The sequence below is a fragment of the Thunnus thynnus genome, chromosome 1, assembly GCF_963924715.1.
Source record: "Thunnus thynnus chromosome 1, fThuThy2.1, whole genome shotgun sequence".
Taxonomy (NCBI): domain Eukaryota; kingdom Metazoa; phylum Chordata; class Actinopteri; order Scombriformes; family Scombridae; genus Thunnus; species Thunnus thynnus.
This window is the reverse complement of record NC_089517.1, coordinates 39,415,549-39,434,599: the sequence shown is the minus strand read 5'-3', so window position 1 is coordinate 39,434,599 and position 19,051 is coordinate 39,415,549. Positions and strand designations below refer to the sequence as shown.

The 19,051-nt window shown below is 39.2% G+C and overlaps 1 protein-coding gene and 1 long non-coding RNA gene across 4 annotated transcripts in view; both read right to left on the bottom strand.

Moving 5' to 3' along the window:
* Positions 1-6,191: 6,191 nt before the first annotated feature.
* On the bottom strand, positions 6,192-10,686 carry LOC137189682 (uncharacterized). The gene is made up of 3 exons (XR_010929704.1): positions 9,943-10,686; positions 7,780-7,954; positions 6,192-6,647 (listed from the first exon to the last, which is right to left on the bottom strand). It is a non-coding gene; the product is annotated as an uncharacterized lncRNA (long non-coding RNA).
* A 4,257-nt stretch (positions 10,687-14,943) lies between these two features.
* Positions 14,944-19,051, bottom strand: part of LOC137188276 (cortexin domain-containing 1 protein-like) — a 42,626-nt gene continuing 38,518 nt past the window's right edge. For all 3 annotated transcript variants that reach the window (XM_067597872.1, XM_067597880.1, XM_067597889.1), the window contains one exon: positions 14,944-18,833. In XM_067597872.1, coding sequence (XP_067453973.1) covers positions 18,576-18,758 — 183 coding nt within the window. In that variant the 5' untranslated portion in view covers positions 18,759-18,833 and the 3' untranslated portion in view covers positions 14,944-18,575. The remainder of the gene's footprint in view (positions 18,834-19,051) is intronic.

The following is a 19,051-nucleotide window of genomic DNA, read 5'->3' as shown; positions in this document are numbered from 1 at the left end:
TAATCCAACCTGTCAAAGCAGATGGCCGCCCACCAAGAGCCGGGTTCTGCTTGAGGTTTCTTTCCGTTAAAGGGGAGTTTTTCCTCACTGCTGTCATCAAGTGCTGCTCATGGGAGAATTGTTGGGTCTCTGTAAATTAAAGAGTACGGTCTAGACCTGCTCTATGTGAAAAGTGCCCTGAGATGACTTTTGTCGTAATTTTGGCGCTATATAAATAAAAGTGAATTGAATTGAATATTGCATTTCAAATGAAGTTGAGACAGCAGCACTTGTAAGTCTATCTGGTTACAGCAAACATCCTGGTTTACAGTAATCCGTCACACATTAAATATGTACTTGGAAGGCACAAATTCCTGAAATAAATAAATATTATTTAAGTCCCATTTCACTTGTTTCTGCTGCCTTTTCTTGTGTCTTGTGCTTCAGAATTTAAGAGTTTAAAACAATGTAGAATTAACTAAATTGCTGCAACAGCATCAATGAGTGGAAATATAGTATGTCCTGATTAAATTAAAAAAAAAAGATGTTTTAGATATCAAGTGTGTGTGTGTGCGTGCGTGTGTGTGTGTGTGTGTTAATATCAGTGAAGCAGGTGGATTTCCCATTGTGAAGCTGACTCCCTGCAGGCTGTGAAGGTTGACAGGGGCAGAGGAGAGTGTAAGGCAGAGTCAGAGATGAAAGCAGGAACAAAACTGAGTGAACTGGTAAAATGTCAAGAGTTGAGGAATCCTCTAAGATCAGCCTGCTAACTCTGTCTGCCGGCCTTTGGTTTACCTCATCCGACTAAAGATGGAGAAGAACATCCATTTCTTCTTGATGCATAGCAGATAACACAAACACATCTCCCAGCATCCACATCTGATGCTGTCATCTAAGTCAATTGAGATGAAGCATAGAAAAGAAAAGCAGCATAAAACTGAGGGGTACTTAACATTCAACCAAAGCACACAAGCTTGCCTCAAAGGGCTTTACAATCTGCATAACACATGACCCTCAATTTAGACAAGGAAAAAATACACACAGAAAGCAAGAAAGAAACCTCAGCAAAGGCAACAGGTGGGATCCCTCTTTCAGGACTGATCAGTGGCTGACTCAGGCTGTCTGAGGGGTAGGGGTGAAAAAATATAAAGGGCACCTGATAGGCACCAATTAAGATTAACATGTTATAGTGTGACTCAGAATATAAGGAAGGGATACAGCCAATGGGTAACTTTAAAATGTTTATTTCTCAAACACATCTGTAGTAAAAACATGGAACTATTAACATTTTGAGAATTAGCTGTTTTGAGCAGTCTTGTCAGGGGAGCGGTCATGAGTTTGTAAATGTTAATGACCTCATTATGGTCAATTGGGATGTGCCTCTCAATGTACAACAGCAGAGAATCTGAGGGTGTCTCTTTCCAAGCTGGGCCTTGATCCCCTTCAGTTTGGAGAATGATCACTTGACTGATACAGTTGTCGCTGGCTATGTAGCATTTATTTTGAGGAGTTTTGTCAGCTTTGGGAAGACTGTGTCCACATCATTTTCTTTAAGGCATGTAAGCATAGCTTGGATATTGCTGGTAGGGAGAGCATAGGATTGTCATAGAATTGGCAAATATCATTAAAAGACTGGGCAGTTCTTACATTTGTCATTTCTTTCCTGTTCCTAGGGGTGGTGAATAAAGAATATGTGAATGAATTTCCTAAAGATTTGAACACACCACAAGGCTGATTTCCAGTTTGTACCAAATATTAATATAGAGATGGCTAAGTATGTATCTAGCTAGCTAGCTACTATCCATCTAGCATATTGTTAGCATGTTATAGAGCTTTGGACAGGCCTAAACATAAAACCAACTTAGAAAATGCAGTCGACATAGACTCGTAATGCATAGTTAATAAAATGTAATCTATACACTTGTTTTAATTACATAAGCCTTGCTATGTGACCTACCTCACAAATTAGTAGTAGTATTTATTTAAAATAAATCAAAGACATTTGATTTAATATTTAAAGGGCACAAGCAAAATATCTAGCTTTAGCTAAGAAAGCATAAACTTTCCTCTGTAATTGATGTTGGTTGAGCTTAGGGTAGTGATATATTCTGCAGTTTTATGGGCATTGCTGCAGGCAACAAGCAACAGTGGGAGCTAGGGTCAAATATGCTGAGGCAACTCCTAGGGTACTGTTGGATATTAGAAATTGTCCATAATATTGCTTTGTTTATTGCTATCCTTAGGTTAGGGATACTCAATTTTTTGGGCAATATGGCAAAAGCAGATATACTTTAATACCATCATAGTAATAAAACTCTAGTAGCAGACTGGTATAATCTGACAAGTAAATTTTAAAACTTTCATGTTGGATGTAGCATCTTGTAATTTATGTATCTTTGCACAGCTGTTTTTACCCCCTTTTTACTATTTCGGCTGAGGCAGTTGTTGACCTAGGGCTATCATACAAAATCTACCAACAACCACTTGGCAAAATCAGCCAAAAGCTGTTAAATGAGTAAATGTGGTTGTTTTTTTTAATGCTATTTGTCTTTTAATTGAATTATAGTAAGATAATAGAAGATGCCATTGGGATGTTGAAGGTTTATTTCTATTCTTCCAACTGAGTAAGATTTTTTCTAAGTTATTGTTAAGGCAACCAATATGGGAAGTTCATATTTCAGTCGCAATTCAACAAAGGAAAGTTCTCCTAGCAGACACACAGATGGTGAGATTAGAATGTTGCAACCTACTCCAGGATAGTTTACCTGTAATGTTCATCCATAATGTGTGAATGAGTGGTGTTGGGCCGTGGCTACAAGTTTGGCTATCAGCAATAATTAACGATTATCAAAGATAATCGTTAATTATTAAAATAAATAAAATTATTAATAAGAATTAATAATTAATTAAAACGGGGCACCAGCCTGAACTCAGGGAAAAAGATAGCCAATTCAGTCTCAAAGTGTACTAATCTATCAATTTGACTTTGATTAATAATTAATTTAATAACTATAAACAAAATCACCATATCAATAGCTAGTTAAGGCTGAAGGATTTGGAGTTCTTCACAGAGCAGAGGTTGGCAAAACTCATTCTTGTGCAACATTAAAGCAGACAACAGGTATATCCAAAAGCATTTATTTAACAAAAGGGTAAAAGCAATACACAATACTAATCTAGCTAAGTGTACCTATATACAAGTGTGTGTGTGTGTGTGTGTGTGTGTGTGTGTGTGTGTGTGTGTGTGTGTGTGTGTAGGGAAGACAATAGCAAGATGGCTGCAGTCACCTGGTGACTGAGCACATGGCATGCTGACAATTTGGCTGATAAAGGGAACTACAGAGATAAAAGGCCAGACCATGTGGAACCACATGTGCTGCCTGAACCAAAGTTCGCCAAACTAGGTTTTAACCTCTTAACTGTGTGGTTCTCTATTCAAGGCCAACTGGTGTATGCTAAAGGTGCCAGGTTAAAATGAGGTTAGTTGCATGCAAGGCCTAGTTACTGGATGTAACATGTGTTAAGCATGCTAACATTAACCTAGCGGTGTGGCTATGCAGTAACCTGACTATAGGCAACAAGGACATCACAACAACAGTTCAATGTATAACCTTAACCAAATCAATACACGTACAGTACATTGTTTGAGCTAAACATTCTTGCTTAGCCATACTATGCTTCACTGTGTTGCTAGGCTATGCCTAGTTGTTACCAGTCCATGAAGGAAGAGATATTTTGTGGTGTCCTGCTTTGTAGCCGGTGAATCCGTGGGTGAGTCAGGCTGAGAAGGCTTTGGCTCTGAAGCTGAAAGATGCAGGCGTTGCTGGGGAGACAGCACTCCAGTCGTGCAGAGGGCCCAGGTCACTCCTTTGTGTAGAGTTAGCGGCAAGCTAACTCCATTTCGCGGCTCATGTACTTGTTAAACTGGCCAGCAGACTTGTGTTTTAGCTGCTGGCACAAGGAAACTTAGTTTCTGAGTCTTAGGCAGGCTCTTGCGTCTTCTGCCGTAAAGAAGACTGTGTGTGTCTGCTGTGAGCAGGCCACACAAGAAATCAGAGAGCTGCTCCAGCAGCTGCTGGAGGTGTGAAAGAGCAAGCATCTGCTCCTGCAGCTGAAGGAGAAAGAGAGCAAGGAGCTGCTCCTGCTGCAGCTCGTGGAGAAAAGAGCAAGATAAGAGGGGAATCTCTAGTTTTGATAACCTGGATCCATGGGTGGAGCTTCACACTTTGGGTGCGAACCCCCAGGGCTCAGGTTTCTTGGAGTCTTGAAACATGTGGTAAACTGTGGTCCACATGTAGTCCCAACAGTGGGCAGAGCTAGGTGGCATGTAAATAGTCATGCGTAGTGTGCAGGTGTTGTTATCTGTGAGTTCCATTTTGTGTAGTTTATTTTGGGTGAGGTGAACTAGAATTTTGCATTGAAAAAGTTGTCATTTGGTATTATGGGACAGATTTTCAAACAAACAGCTTTCTCCCAATCATGGCCTGGTAATGGGAGATCTGTAATGTATGGAAGTCTGTAGATTTTTGAATTGTTTTTTGTGAGTCATAAGGTGGACATAAGGTCCATAAGGTCATCATTTTAAATTGATTGACTATTGAGGTTGTTGCAGAGTGTTGTTTGAAAGGCTGAGTATTTCTGTTAGACAATGTTTCACTTGTAAGTATTGCAAGAAGCTGTTACCACCGATATCATATCTCTGTTTAAGAGTTTCATAATGTATCAGTGAGCCTCCATCAAGTAAAGGTTCCAGATGGGTAATTTCTAATATTTTACATGAACTGAATGCTAGTGGTTTAGTTTTGATTTGAAAGTCTGTATTATGCCAGATTGAACTGCTTACAGTTGGCAGTGTCACTGCTTTTGAATTTGGCCTTTAGGACCCATATTGTTAGGCCTAAACATAGCCCTGACTGTCATCGCTAATGTTGAGTTTATGTGTTAGTTTTAAATATTGTCCACCTTTTCCTGTTTCATTTCCTTTTATTTAAAAATGTATTTTACAGTTAATCTATGATAACTTCTAGTCAGTGTTTCAATAAAATCTATTTATATTTGCATTCCTTTTGTCTGTAATATTGACTGAAAATGTTAGATTTCACATTCAAATCTGACTGTCAATTGAAAGGACAAGCAATCATACCATACAGATAAAAGTGAAAATACTCCCACACAACATTTCAGACTTCTGACCTTTCTCAAGAAATTGTCTTGAAAGGTCTTGAGAAAGGTCAGAAGTACCTGAGAACTGAGATGTTGACAAATAATTTTGCAGAGTTTATTTCTGTGTGTGCAGGAGTATTTTCACTTTCTACGTGAAGATAACTAAGGAGCCTTAAACCCAGCAGCAGAGCCTGACAAGGGTTTGGAGAGTGCCTTTAGTTTGCTGCTCTGATAGAAATCTAGTTTAAACACAGAAGAATGTGACACATCCAAACCAACCAGCGGGTCAGGTGCTGGATAAAAGGGCTCAAAGTGCAAAAACAAAGACTTACCGGCATACTGTATAGTTTTGAAGCCCCCTAGAAGCCCAATTTATTTGCAACATTGCAAACTCTGAGAAGGTGTTCCTCAGGCATATACCCATGCTCAGGTATTGTGAGGTTTATATAGTGATGCAAATAGAAACATAATTAGATGGCACAGCCATCAGGAGCAATTTGGGGTTCAGTATCTTGCCAAAGGACACTTCAACATGCAGACTGGAGGAGCCGGGAATCAAACCGCTGATCTTCCGATTAATGGACAACCTGCTCCTCCTCCTGAGCCACAGCAGTACAGTACATAACATCAGCTTTTCATTTCTTACTTTCTGCTAAAATCTATGCAAAATTTGGTAAATGTTAACATATAAATACCTTTTTAATATTTTCATTTAGAACTATTAACTATTATATTTTGTTAAAAGTTGAAATCACCAACATATTTGCAATTAACATAGGACATTGATGAATGACAGCTTTTAAGAATGTGCTTTTACTCTAAATATATTTAGTCTGATCCATTTTATATAACAAAAATAATAACCACTACACAAGCAACAGTGTAACAAATTATGAACACACCCATATTAAAGGTCACAAAGTTATACGTTGTTTTGTATGACTTAAGTACACATGAAATAAACGAAAAGATATGTAACAGTTGTAACAGTAATTAGGCCATATTCAGACCAAATCAGGCGGTTGAGCCCACCGCCGCACGGCTGAGGTGTATGGGGGTGTGAGTGTGTTTATTTGTGCTCTAGAACACAACCGCTGTGAAACAGCAAATCAAATCAGAAAATAACGTTTATTGATCAGATTCATCGGCATTCTCACTACCAGTGCTCCCTCACTTCATTCACTCTCTAGCTCACTCGACCAAAGCTGCTCTCTCTCTGTCTCTGGTGCTCTCAGCTCTCTCTCTCTCTCTCTCTTTTTTCTCTCGTCTTTTTTTAAAATGAGTCAGGAAGCTGACAGCAAAGTTTAACTTTACTTTTAACACTATCAAACGAAGAGAAATGTCCTCCCCTTCTCCTAGTAACGTTTTTGTCCTCCCTCATGTGTCATAATTTGGCAAAATCTCAATGTCTTGTGAAACAAGTGTTGTCATTCTGGCTGTTCTTCTTTGCCCCTGGAGAAAGAGAAAATGGTAGGCACAGCAGTGTCCTTCAGGCATGTCCCTCCCTAATACAAATTACAAGAAACATAACAATATGACATTATTGCAGAGTAAGTGGCTGTTATTCATAAAAGGTTTGTGTGTTTAAGTTCTGTAGATGTTCAACTTTGTATTTGAATGTGGTTTTAAATTTAACTGTGTACTACCAAGACAATTGGAGTATGAATGTACAGTATGCAGTTCATCCACATTAAAATGATTGTTGCTATTAAAAGAATATTTAATTGTGCTCAAAGCTTACTGCCACTGTAGATTCATGCTATGTTTGGCTGTCTCACTTGAAGAATAATTTTTCCCATATGTTTTTCACAGACTGTATGTGGGGAAAAAATGTAGTAATTCTCACTATGATAAAGGGTCTTTGCATTAAATGCACTGTAATGTGAAAGTTGGCAAAAAAAAAAAAAGTCTTGTCATATTGCGTGACTCTCAATAAAAAACGTAGATTTTAGAGCCCCCTGGGATGAATTTGAAATCCAGAATTTGAAGCTTTTTAGACCAAATCAGGTGGTGCAGCGAAAACGCCAGGCCTCTCATTCATTTGAATGGGGGTAGTGCATCGGCTGCAGGTGTTTTGGCCACCGCAGCGCTGCATCGGACTGTGGCCGGAAAGAGTCAACTTTTGGAGAAACGCAACCCGGTGCCACTGTGGCTTAAGGCTGCGGTGGCCAATCACAGCCAGAGATCAGACTTATCAGAGCTGTAAACTCTGCCATGAGGGAGCACAAAGACATTACTAGTTACTCTTAGTTCGATAACATTGAAAGTAAAGTTAGATTTTGCTGTCGGCTTCTGGACTCATTTTAAAAAAGATGAGAGAAAGAGAGAGAGAGAGAGAGAGAGAGAGAGAGAGAGAGAGAGAGAGAGAGAGAGACAGAGAAGTGTAAATTATTACACATATTTAGGACTGAACATGACAAAGTAAATTTTAGCTTGGCTGTGAATAAACTAAAAGACAAAGCAAAAAAGGCTCTCTATGCCATCAAAAGATCAATAAACACTGAACTACGAATTAGAACTCAGTCATCAAACCCATTGCATTATATGGCAGCGAGGTGTGGGGTACACAAACTCAACAAGGGGTGGCAAAATTTTCAATATAGTTAAAAAAAATTGTCATAAATTTTTCTGTAGTACCTTTCTAAATCACTTTGTACTCTCCATGAGATGCAATACACTTGTCTCAGCAATTCTCCCAGTCCTGGAAACATTTCCTGTAGTCATCTTTAGCCACCCTGTCCAGAGCCTCTTCCTGGATTTTTTTCACAGTGCTGAATCTTCTCCTTTCAATCCCAGTTTTAGTTTCAGCAAGCTGTATGCATTAGGGGTGAATATAGATACAAATACAAATACAAGTTTTGTAATACAAAACATCTCTGGTATGCATATGCTACCTAGCAGCAATTATGATAACTGCACCCTACTGTGCTATTGATGCCTCTAGGAATTTTTTGTGTCCCCCCTGGTAGATGTCAGTCTAGACTGTTTATTGTGGCCTCTTGGTTACTTAAAGGAAAATGAAGCATGGAGTACGAAATTAGCCTGAAGCTGACCTTTACTTTGAATTAAATGTTTGTGTGTTTAGTCCAGAGTGCATACTATTTTTATTGGGAGGAAATGAGTAATGGAGAAATTGATTTTTTTTTATAACATAATGTTCTGAATGATATTTACAGTCCAAACAAACTACCATACCAGCTTGACCAAAGCAACATGTGGTTTACAGTCAGCCAAGAAACTGTCAGACTGCTGCAGAGAAATCAACGACAGTGGGAATGGAAGGTTGTGCTGTGCTCTGCATGATTAATCGAGGCTGTGTGATGGAAAATGAACCACTCCCTGGAAAACTGTTGGCAAGTTATTAACCAGTGGAAAGAGGCAATTCTCTAACCAGGCTGATAGGCTGTGAAAATGAGACTTTCACTGGATACAGCCTTAGTTTCTAATTTGGATGGCACTGAGAACTTTCCCATCTGTTGTGTTTAATGGATCGGATTTCAACAAGTTTATATGGAAACTTGAAGAGCAAATTTCTCTTCTTTCTCTATGATCAAAGTCTGTGTTGTTTTTGCAAGCAATGGAAGCATGCTGTTACTCATATTCATTGTTTTAATGGTTGCAATGTAGATTCTAGTGATATTAAAGTTAAATCATGCTTCATCCCTTATGTTCTCTGTTTAGTGTTGCCATTTATTGCAATGGTCTGAATGAGGATCTTCAAAAGTAGAAAGAAAGCACATACACAAAATGTCACTAAAAGTTAAACAGATACGAGAGCGCGATTTAAGCTAATAGGCCTTTTTCACAGGAGACATTTTGACATGTCACAGTAGGAAGTATAATTTTCTCTCTTGACAGTATAACACAGGCACTATAAAAGACATGCTCAGAGTTTATCTGTTGTTAAATTAGTTATCTAGTTAGCCACAAAGCTAGGTAGTGTCATGGCAGCAGAGTGAAGCTAATGAGTTAACATTTTGTATTATACTCATTCTGCCAAACTGACGTCATGGTAAATACATCCGTGACTCACATTTCAGTACGTGTTGGTACAATTAGTGAGTCAGTGCTTTGGAAACACATGTCTGGTTTTCACCAGAGAAATGAAACCGGCAGTTTGTCCAAAGTTTAAGGCACAGTGCCTTTTCAGAGATACTAATCCCCTCAGCAAATGTCTGATCATCACAGAGCAGAACAGAGTAAAACTGTAATAGTAGAGGGATTATTACGTGGAAAAACACTAGAATTAAATGTGTGCACATTGAGACAAGTGACAGTGAAAGCTGGATTCAGTTGTTGCTGGTCTTGTTTCTGCAGCAGTGTTTACTCTCAGTCACTGTATCAGTTAACTGCTACATTAAAGAAGGCAAGTTTTTAAACTGCACTTTGAAAATGCTCAAATTAATAGTGACTGGAAAATGCTTGTCTGTTACTTGGGTTGTATAGAAAGAAAAAAAAAAGTTCTGGATATTTATCCGAATACATGAAAATTAAACAGTCTTTGGTAACAGGCTATTGTAATCACAGTAACTTAATCAAAACTTATATAAACCCTTGCTTACTAGTCAATTATAATAGCAATAATAATAATAATAATTCTGGTGAAGTTTACTGTTGCTGTTAGATATGTTTTTGATGATAAATGTTATTTTTTAAATGCATAATATCCTGCTCAGTACACATCTATCTTAAGAGATCCTTATGAAAAATGTTCAGGCAAGGCTAACGGATAGATTAGTCATCTTAAAGTCATTGATTGACATCGAGTAACATTCAAGTCCCGATATCACATTTACTCACCCCTTTTTGCATTCATTAAAATGAAGAAAAAAGGTCTTTGGGGAAATATCAGAAATGCTCCTTTTTGTCTCAGCCAGCTGGAGGGGCATGTCCGCATTGTATTGACAGCAGCTGGCTGACTGAGCTCTGGCAGGACAATGAGAAACAAAATAAACAAATTGTTGTAGTAATGGGTTAGGGTGAGGTGTGTCGCCAATCAGCAACTACCACGGCAACTACCAAGTCACTGCAGTACCTTAAAGTGCCACCGGCAGCTGCTAGATGCTCCAACTGACTCCCATTCAAAAAGTCTCAACTTCTCTCTGCAAATACTAAGTCAATCATTTTTTCCAAGTCATTATCCAGTTGTTAAGTCTGATGCCACGCATGACGTAATAACCATTTCCGGGTCCAAATGCTCCTTCAGATCCCAAAAACAAACCACAAAGGGGGAACCTGTGAACCTTTTCACAATAATTTCTTTCTTTTGTGAAACACCATTTAGGGTTTAAAAGGGTCTAAATTCTTTCAACTCCGATAGAGTTATTAGTGTAGCTGTTCTCCCAGGTCGTACAATCAAGGGTATCCAGGCATCCATGAAAAAGAGAATTTAAAGTTAGAAGTTAGTAGCAAGCTAGCTAGCTAGTTGACATCTAAAGGTGATACGCCATGTTCTGGCTGACGTACTTCTAAAAAACAAATCAAAAAACAAAAAAAATGTACAGGACTGCTATAACTTTGGACGTAAATGAAGATGAAAAACTAAATATAAACCAGCCAGGTTTTTGAGGGTTAGTGAAGTGAGGCAAGTAGACATATAATGATCTGCCAGCCCATGGCTAGCAATAGAAGTATCGTTAGGCTAATATAAACACAACTGATTCTAATTATTAACTTGTTTGAGTTTTTGAAGTACAAGGGTCTGTGCAGCTGCAATGTCAGCATCATGTAGTAGATCTGCTCTTTCATTCTCACCATTGGTAGGGACCATTTGTTTCTTTTGTTTAGAGGTATGGCTGAGGTGGTCCTGCAGCTTTGCCATTTGGGAAATGCCAACTGCACACCCTAGAGTTGCAGTTTGGGGTGACGTTTTCACATCTGAAAAAAAAGAAAGAAAGAAATTGATCATCATTATTTATGCACAACAATTACAGTGAAGCAGTCATTGGCAATGAAAATCTTAAATCTTGAGCTCCCTCCTACAATGCTCAAACGAGATAACTATAGAAAAGAGAAATACGCAAGTAAAATTAAAAATAAGAATATAAGACATAAAATAGTGTAGAAGTGAAAATATAGTAATAAAATAGAAAATAATACAGTGGTAAGAATATAATATTGTGGTAGCAGGTTTACAGTAATGATAAACTGCAATGTAGACAGGTTGTGCACATAAAGCAGAACTTTAACTTGTATGGTGTTAATTACAGAAATTGTTCGACAAAACACACAGTAGAGATGCATCAGCAGTCAAGCTATCCAAACTATCAAGCTAACGTTACATTAACATTACTGTAAAGTAGGCTAAAGCAGCAACACAAGATAAACTGGACGGTTAAAAGAATGTCAATTTAAGAAACTTAAGCTCCACTTTTTGCTGAAGAGTTTTTCTAGCTACTTACTTTGTGGTCCTTTGTCTGACGTTATTATTTGATGCTGCACATGTCAGTTAGTGTCATATATGATCCTCTGAACTCTGATTCACCTATCTGTCTCATGAAAGCGGCTCCAGTCTGCCTGCTAGCTTCAGCATGGAGGGTTCATTTGATGTTTGGGTTTGTTTCGTGTGTCACACACCAGAAGTGTGAGAGTTGGCAACCCTGGTTTTATAAGGTTTTTCTTATCCACATTTTCATGTTTCGGTTGTCAGGCTTGTTGGTCAGAGAAGGGCTGACGAAGCCCTAGCTGGGCAGCACAGAAAATGATGAAGAGGATGTGTGTTCATAACAAGAAACACCCTACATAACCCTTAGCCTTTATCAGTGATATCCACAAAGGGTCGGTTTGGCTTTTGCCAAACTTTGTTTTTCTTCATTAGTTTAAGAATTGTAACTTAACTCATCAACTGTAGCCATTTCCTCTTCTCTTTCTCATTGCAAGAAAAGCAGTAGAATGACAATTGGATAGTTTTGGGTTTTTTTTTACTCAGATGTATTTAAACAACAATGGACAAAGCACTGCAGCCTGTTGAAAAGACTAGAGCCTCACTCAATGCAGTAGAGGATTGGGCCCAGAAACAGTATTATTGGAAGGTTGATACATCACAATTTAAAGAGATGCTTTCAATCTCCAAATTCAGGACCTCTAATAAGTGAGCTTGTCATCATTTTGGAAATTATTGTTCAGTTCATAAGATTTGAAGACTTATAGCAGCTTGGATGCCTGCAGTGTGGGCGTTGATTATAGCTGTGACTGACAGTTGGCTCACTTGCTACGTTGATCTTTATATACAGTCCATGGGTGTCGCTAACAGGGATTTTGAAGAGCAATGACCAAAGCAGCACCTAACTGAGGATCTAATTAAATATCTAGCCATTTGTAAAACTCACAGACAGGATTTTACAGCTCTGCAAAGTTATCATGGCAGCAACTGTTTTATCTTATGACATGATGATTACAAGGTAAACAGTAGAAGTTGAGCCCGGTTCAACTTTTCCCCACTGCATCAACTCACTGCCCCCATTCAAACAAATGAGAGGGCTGCGCTTTTCATGCAGAGCTAATTTCGGTCTGAATACCGCCTTCCTAAGGTGTTGTTCCACCATGAGCCTATAGAACACCTACAGTGTTATAGGTTCTCCAAGTGTGTGGAACTGGATTAACAGCATTATTCTAGAAGGTTTTCCCTCGGATGTGTTGATGATGGTGGTCGAGAGCGCTGCCATAACTCTCATAAGTGTTCAGATGGGTTGAGATCTGGTGACTGCAAAAGCCATAATATATGATTCACATAATTTTCATCTTTATCAAACCATTCAGTGAATCCTCTGCATGCAAGCATCTGGATTCAGTATTTTTCACACTGATTTATTCAGGTTTTCCCTTTAATTTTACGCCATCTTACATGTATCCAAGAGACATAGTTCACAAAGATAGACTTTTTTACTTACATAAGTTACAAACATATGTTACAAAAAGAGCTTAAGTGCTCAAGAGACAGGACAAACGTCCTCAGTCATGTGACCAACACATTCTGTGACAGGATGAGGAGGCCATGAACAAAACACAGCTGATTTTTGGGTGAATTGATGACTAGCTTGCTAGCTAACAGTGGTGGGCTGTGAAGCACTTTTTTGCAGTGGCCACAGCTGTACTTTGTGCTAATTAGCTAGTTTTAGCTGGCTAACACACTAAACTTAGATGGTGAACATGGTTAACATTGTACCTGCTAAAAATGTCACATTGTCATTATAAGCATGTTAGCATTACATTAGCATTAGCGCAAAGCAGTGCTGTGTCTAAGTAACCCCATAGAGCTGCTAGTATGGCTGTAGACTCTTTGCTCCTGTTTGTGTTATGCTAGGTTAAATATATTATCCTACAATATCTTGTTACTGGACACAGAGATGAAAATGATATTGGTCTTCATATCAAAATTGGTTAAAATGTATATTTTCCAAAATGTCCATGAGTTTTTACCCCATCAGCCTCTAGTCAAGTATGTCAATGTCAGCAAAACAACAGTATATACTCAACATGAGTGGGATATTTTGGTCCTCTTTTGGCCTGAATACCCTCTAACCACATCACCCATTCCACCCCCCCCCCTCCCAACAACCCCATGCTGGCTGAGAGTCACGTTCGTGGCTGCTATAGAGCTTCAGAGCACCCACCTCAGAATAATTAGTCAGGCACTTTCTGCACTCCAAGAGCCACAGGGATTTAAGACTTAACCTCTCCCTTCCTCCCCCTCCTCCCTCCCTCCTGTACTCCAGCTGTCACCGAGAAACCTGTGCATCTCTGTGGAAGATTTAGAAGACAATTTCACACCTGAGAGGGAACCATGTGACAGATATCCTTCAGATAAGACGAGCAAGGCTCTGTGGTTTTGTCACATCACAGGGAGAGGTTTCCTCAGCCTTGGTGGTGCAGCTGTAGACAGCCAGACATCTGACAGGCCAATACACCATTGCTTTCCAGACGAGAATGTGGAAGTGTGTGACCAGATAACATATGAGTGTGCTTTAACTTTTTGGAATTAATGTGTCAGAAAGAACATAATTACAAAAATCATAAATCATTAATCCCCTGCTTCTTGTGTTTACCATGAAACTTTAAAGGAAAATTCTGGTTAATTTCAACCAGGCATATGCTTAAATAAAGTTTTAAACAGGCTAAAAGGAAAGCTGGCACACACACACACACACACACACACACACACACACACACACACACACAGGACTAGGTGTGAAATATGCAGAATTTGCAGCAAGATGTAAATGCCAAAGAGATGTTAGCAGGAGGCGCACACACACAGCTGCATATTGAATGCTGTAAATGGTGCCCTGTGCCCCCATAAGCATGCTCAACATGGGAGTCAGCCCAACCTTTTCATAGAAACAGGGCTGAGGCAGACAGGAGGCTGCCAGCTAAGAGCCAAGGTTAAAGGAAAGAGAGAAACAGGACAATTTAACTGTCAAGGCAAATTAAATCACTGTTTTACATTCTCACAATGTAGAGCTAGTCTCATAATCATAATATAATGTATGTACCTTCAACTTGACCTTCGAAGCCCTGTCGATGCTTGAATGTGCAGAATATGCCCTTGACTATAAGCGCCACTGGAGATTTTCATCTTTGTACTATTTAGTCCATTATGTGAGACAGAAGTTGATGAAAAAGGGCTGGCAGACGGTTCCACCTGGATAAGCACTGAATGAAATTTCATCAAGCTTTTGGTGTGACCCAATTACATGTCCAAAATAATGTGAGATTAGCTTCTTATTTCATTTATGTTCAATTATAAAGCACACAAAAGACAGGTACTTACAGCAGTTCTGTAATTTACAATCATCTTTATTGTCAACACACTGTATTCATCATTTTTTTTAGATACAAAGCACCTCATAGATTCAAAATACTACACACTCAATCACACATTCATTCATACATTCATTCATCCATGTGCTAGCTAGCTTAGAGATCAGCACATCTAACAAAGTCTTGAAATGCAAGACTGCATATAGGATCCTTTACACCTTACTGTATGTCCTCAGGATCCAGCTGTGTCACGTCCACGGACCCATCATTGTTTCAGTGTCCACTGGAAGTGTTTTTCTTCAGCAGTCACATTTCTAATTCAGTTTAGATGATGCTTAATCTCATTGTTATGCAGCATATTAAACATGAGTTTTTCATAACTCCACTCAATTTTTAAGTTAAGCAAGTCAACTGCTGACTCCCACTACCTTTTTTTTAAGAAAAAAAAAAAAAGACTATTTAAATCTGCTGCCTTAAGAGAAGCATAATGTGCCATTTTCCCATCCACAATAAGTTCATTTTTCCAAGGAAGGGAAGGTAAAGTGCCCCGGGGGCTGATATGGAACTCAGCATCGTGCTAAATGGCCCTTCTGTAGTTAACTGTAAGCTTAGGCACTTTATAACATGCAAACTGGCAATCATTTCATACATGATGAATGCTTTCTGTGCAGATTTATAATTCAGAGACAGATTCACATAACAACAACAAGAACACCTCAGCTTGTTCTAAACTAATGGCTGAGACAGGGAAGGCAAACAAGGCCAATTTATAAGTAGAAGCAACAGTGTGGGTGCAATAGTTCATACTGCCATGAGCCATGACGTATCACACAGTATGAGATGTCTGTTTTGCAGCTCTGTGTGTATGTGTGTGCACATTTTATTCAGTAACAGGAGATTACATGATGTGGCAGTGACACATAATCAAACACGACTGCTACTGTAAAGGCTAAATGGCCACAGATTGTCTGAGCGTTAATGCTCAATAGATACTCTATACTCAGACACTGAATCTCAAGCAAATACAAGTCAATCAAGTTCTATGAGAAAGTCATCATTTTTTATGGTGTTTAATTAGTCTTAAAAGCCGCACACATAGAAACCTGGTGCACGTATGTGATACAAGCACACAGAACAGTATCCACCAGCTGAAAACCATCCTCGCCAGGGAGCATTTCTGCTCTGCAAGTGCACAAAACAGCATCCGCGAGCAGAAAACATCCTTGCAAGGGAGTATTTCTGCTCCTTGTGCACAAATGCGGTCCCACAAGTACAGGGCTGTGACGAACGCAAGCTCAACCCTCCCTACACACTCGCAACTGCTCAACACTCGCCCACTCATCAAGTTGACTTTGTAGACTTTGGAGCAGTGATGGAATAGATGGTCTGCTCCTTTGATTGGTTGTTTGGTTTGATCACTGACACAGTTGAAGACAGTAGCCTGAGAGTACAAAGATAAACATAAATAATGATATTTAGCGGCTATTTTTTTACCACTTACACTTATGAAAAAGTGTTAGGCATGGTAGCAAAAGCCTTAATGCTGTTTAAACCCACTTTCAGATTTGTGAAAGCTTTACTTTGCTTATGAAAACATAAAAAAGGGCGATTTCACCTTAAAAAGTTACGTTTAAAAAAAAGGTTTGGTGGATAAATCAGGAAGAAACCAAGTTATAATAAGTCTGTGTGTTGCACTGTCGTTCACTGGAGCTGTACTTTTTTGTTGCAGGGAATCATAAAGGTTTCAACTTTCTATAGCAAGTGCTGTAATAGATACTCATTTATCTTAAAATATGGATGTTGAACCCCAAGAAAATTTTTCTGAAAAACGAATAAATCTAATACTTAGTCAGAGATTGCATTGAGTTACAGAACCTACTGGAACTGCTGCTCGCCCCAATGAGACACTGGACTTTTCAAAAGCTTACTGGTACTTCCCATGGCAAATAAACTGACTTTGACATGGAAAATCAGTGGAGTGTCACATTAAACTTATCCTGTCTTACGGTAATCAAGTTTTGGTAGACTATTCTTTGCCAATTTAACTGTTAAGTAATGACAACATTAAATTTAGATTTTTGCCTCCAATCCTCCAAAATGGTGGAATATCTTAGCATGATAGGCTCCATGCTAACACTTTAGAATACACTAAAATGAGCAAAAGCACTAACCCTGCCCTACATGGCCTCAGCGTCACATCTCACACAGAAATGCTAATGTCTATATTTTCATCACATAACAAACTATCTCTTCAAAGCTTGTATGTATTCCTGGTTTACTACAATTTGGCTATTGTTTTTGTAGTTTTAGCCTTTGTTTCTATTATGGCAACAGCTGCTGGGATATGGGAACATGAGCAGTCAGGTTATGAACAAGCTAACAGTTCAGTCAGAGTATCTAAACCACTATGGGGAATATGGTAGTTCATATATGAAGGAGAGAGTCTGTCTGGAGACTATGATGGATGTTTAAAACAAACAGTTTGCAAACATTTTGTCTTCCAAATACAGTAAATTTGGCTAACCTGGGGGCTTGTTTCCAACCTGCCTGATCATCTGACTGCTCGTGCTTGTTGACCCATCGGACTATGTCGTAGCAATGTCCGCATGTTCCCAGATCTCAGCAGCTAGACCAAAATATAAGACCCAAGTTGTAATAAACAGGAATGATCCTTTAAGTCAGGCTAATGGCTCGTCAAAAATTACAGACTGTGGATTGTTTGACTATTTTTTTCATGATAAGTTGTTTCCATATCAAACACACTGGTGTTTTTTGTTCTATTTTCCAATCTTGTACAAGCTGTAAAAACACAGCCTGTTTATATTGCCCCAGAACTTTACAAGTCTTGTATTTTTTTTTCTTCATCTTCATCCTCAGTTAATTTGTCATTCCAATATGTACAGATGTAAAGGGAAAGTGCAGTCTGTTTGTGTCCACTTGACAGTCAGCCATTACTGACTGTGTGTGCTCCTGAAGACAGCTCTAGGTAGATACAAAAAGGCCAAGTTTATGTGCTTTTTTCTTTAGTGGTAATAGTATCACCCCATCAATGGCTTTGTCAGCAGCCAGAATCGCAGAAACTTCCTGCTTTCCTTCTCCTCCTCGCTCCATGTGTAGGTAAAGCAATCATTATATTTGATCCTCCCAGTATACATTCTACTAGATGTGTAGGTTGCTTGGTCATGTCTGGTTTGTATGTATTTCTCTTCTCTGAACAAAAATATTCTATATAGTGCCAGAAAGGAGGTTTCTCCCTTTAATACAAAAGAATGCTCTACAGTACTATGAAGAACCTTTTCACAATGGATAAACTTAAAAACTGTTCCAGAAAGTATCAGGACATGGTTCTTAGGGCTTGTACTATAGCAGTGCTATAGCAGTTTAGAAAATGCATTCTAAACAAAAGAGGTTCTGTACCAAAAAAGATGTGTATTTTTCAGTAATACTTCATTAATTTTGAACAACTGAAAGGATCCAAACTGGCACTGTCAAAACAACCTTTTAATATGTACTCAGATTTACTAGATTTTTTGCTTGCTAATTTTTTTAAACTAATGTAATGATTGTTGAGTCATGCAGAAGCCGTGCCTCCTCAAAGAACCTTTGAAGAACCCTCTATTCTCCAGGTGGGGGTTTTGTCATGCATGGCTGCGTGGAGGAACACCCATACACCATCAGTCATCCAGGTGCTGCTCCTCCCATGTGGAGGTGGGGATAGCGCTGTAGGGGTCCATGATGACCTTGGCACAGCGGATGATCATGGCCACCAGCAGCAGGCAGAGGAAGGCGATGCAGGCCAGAGTCAAACCCTGGTCCACGTCCACAAAGGCTGGCTCCGCAGTGCCCTCCACCTCCATGACTGCTTCTGTCTGCTGCTGCTGCTGCTGTCCTCAGCCACGCCCACACACCCTGCTATCATCCTGAAAACCCAACTGGAGATACACAGAGAAGGGAGGAAGATGGATATGTTGCATCACATATAGGGGACAGAGGGATCGGAGCAGACTGGGTTCAAAGCCATGACATCATCAGAAAAGCCATTACAAAATGTCAGAAGTACCTGAGGTGTTCCTTTGTGAATCTGATCACAAACCCTCACTGTTGGTGACTGTAGGTTTCTAATCACATCGGTGAGAGAAGTGGAGCAGCA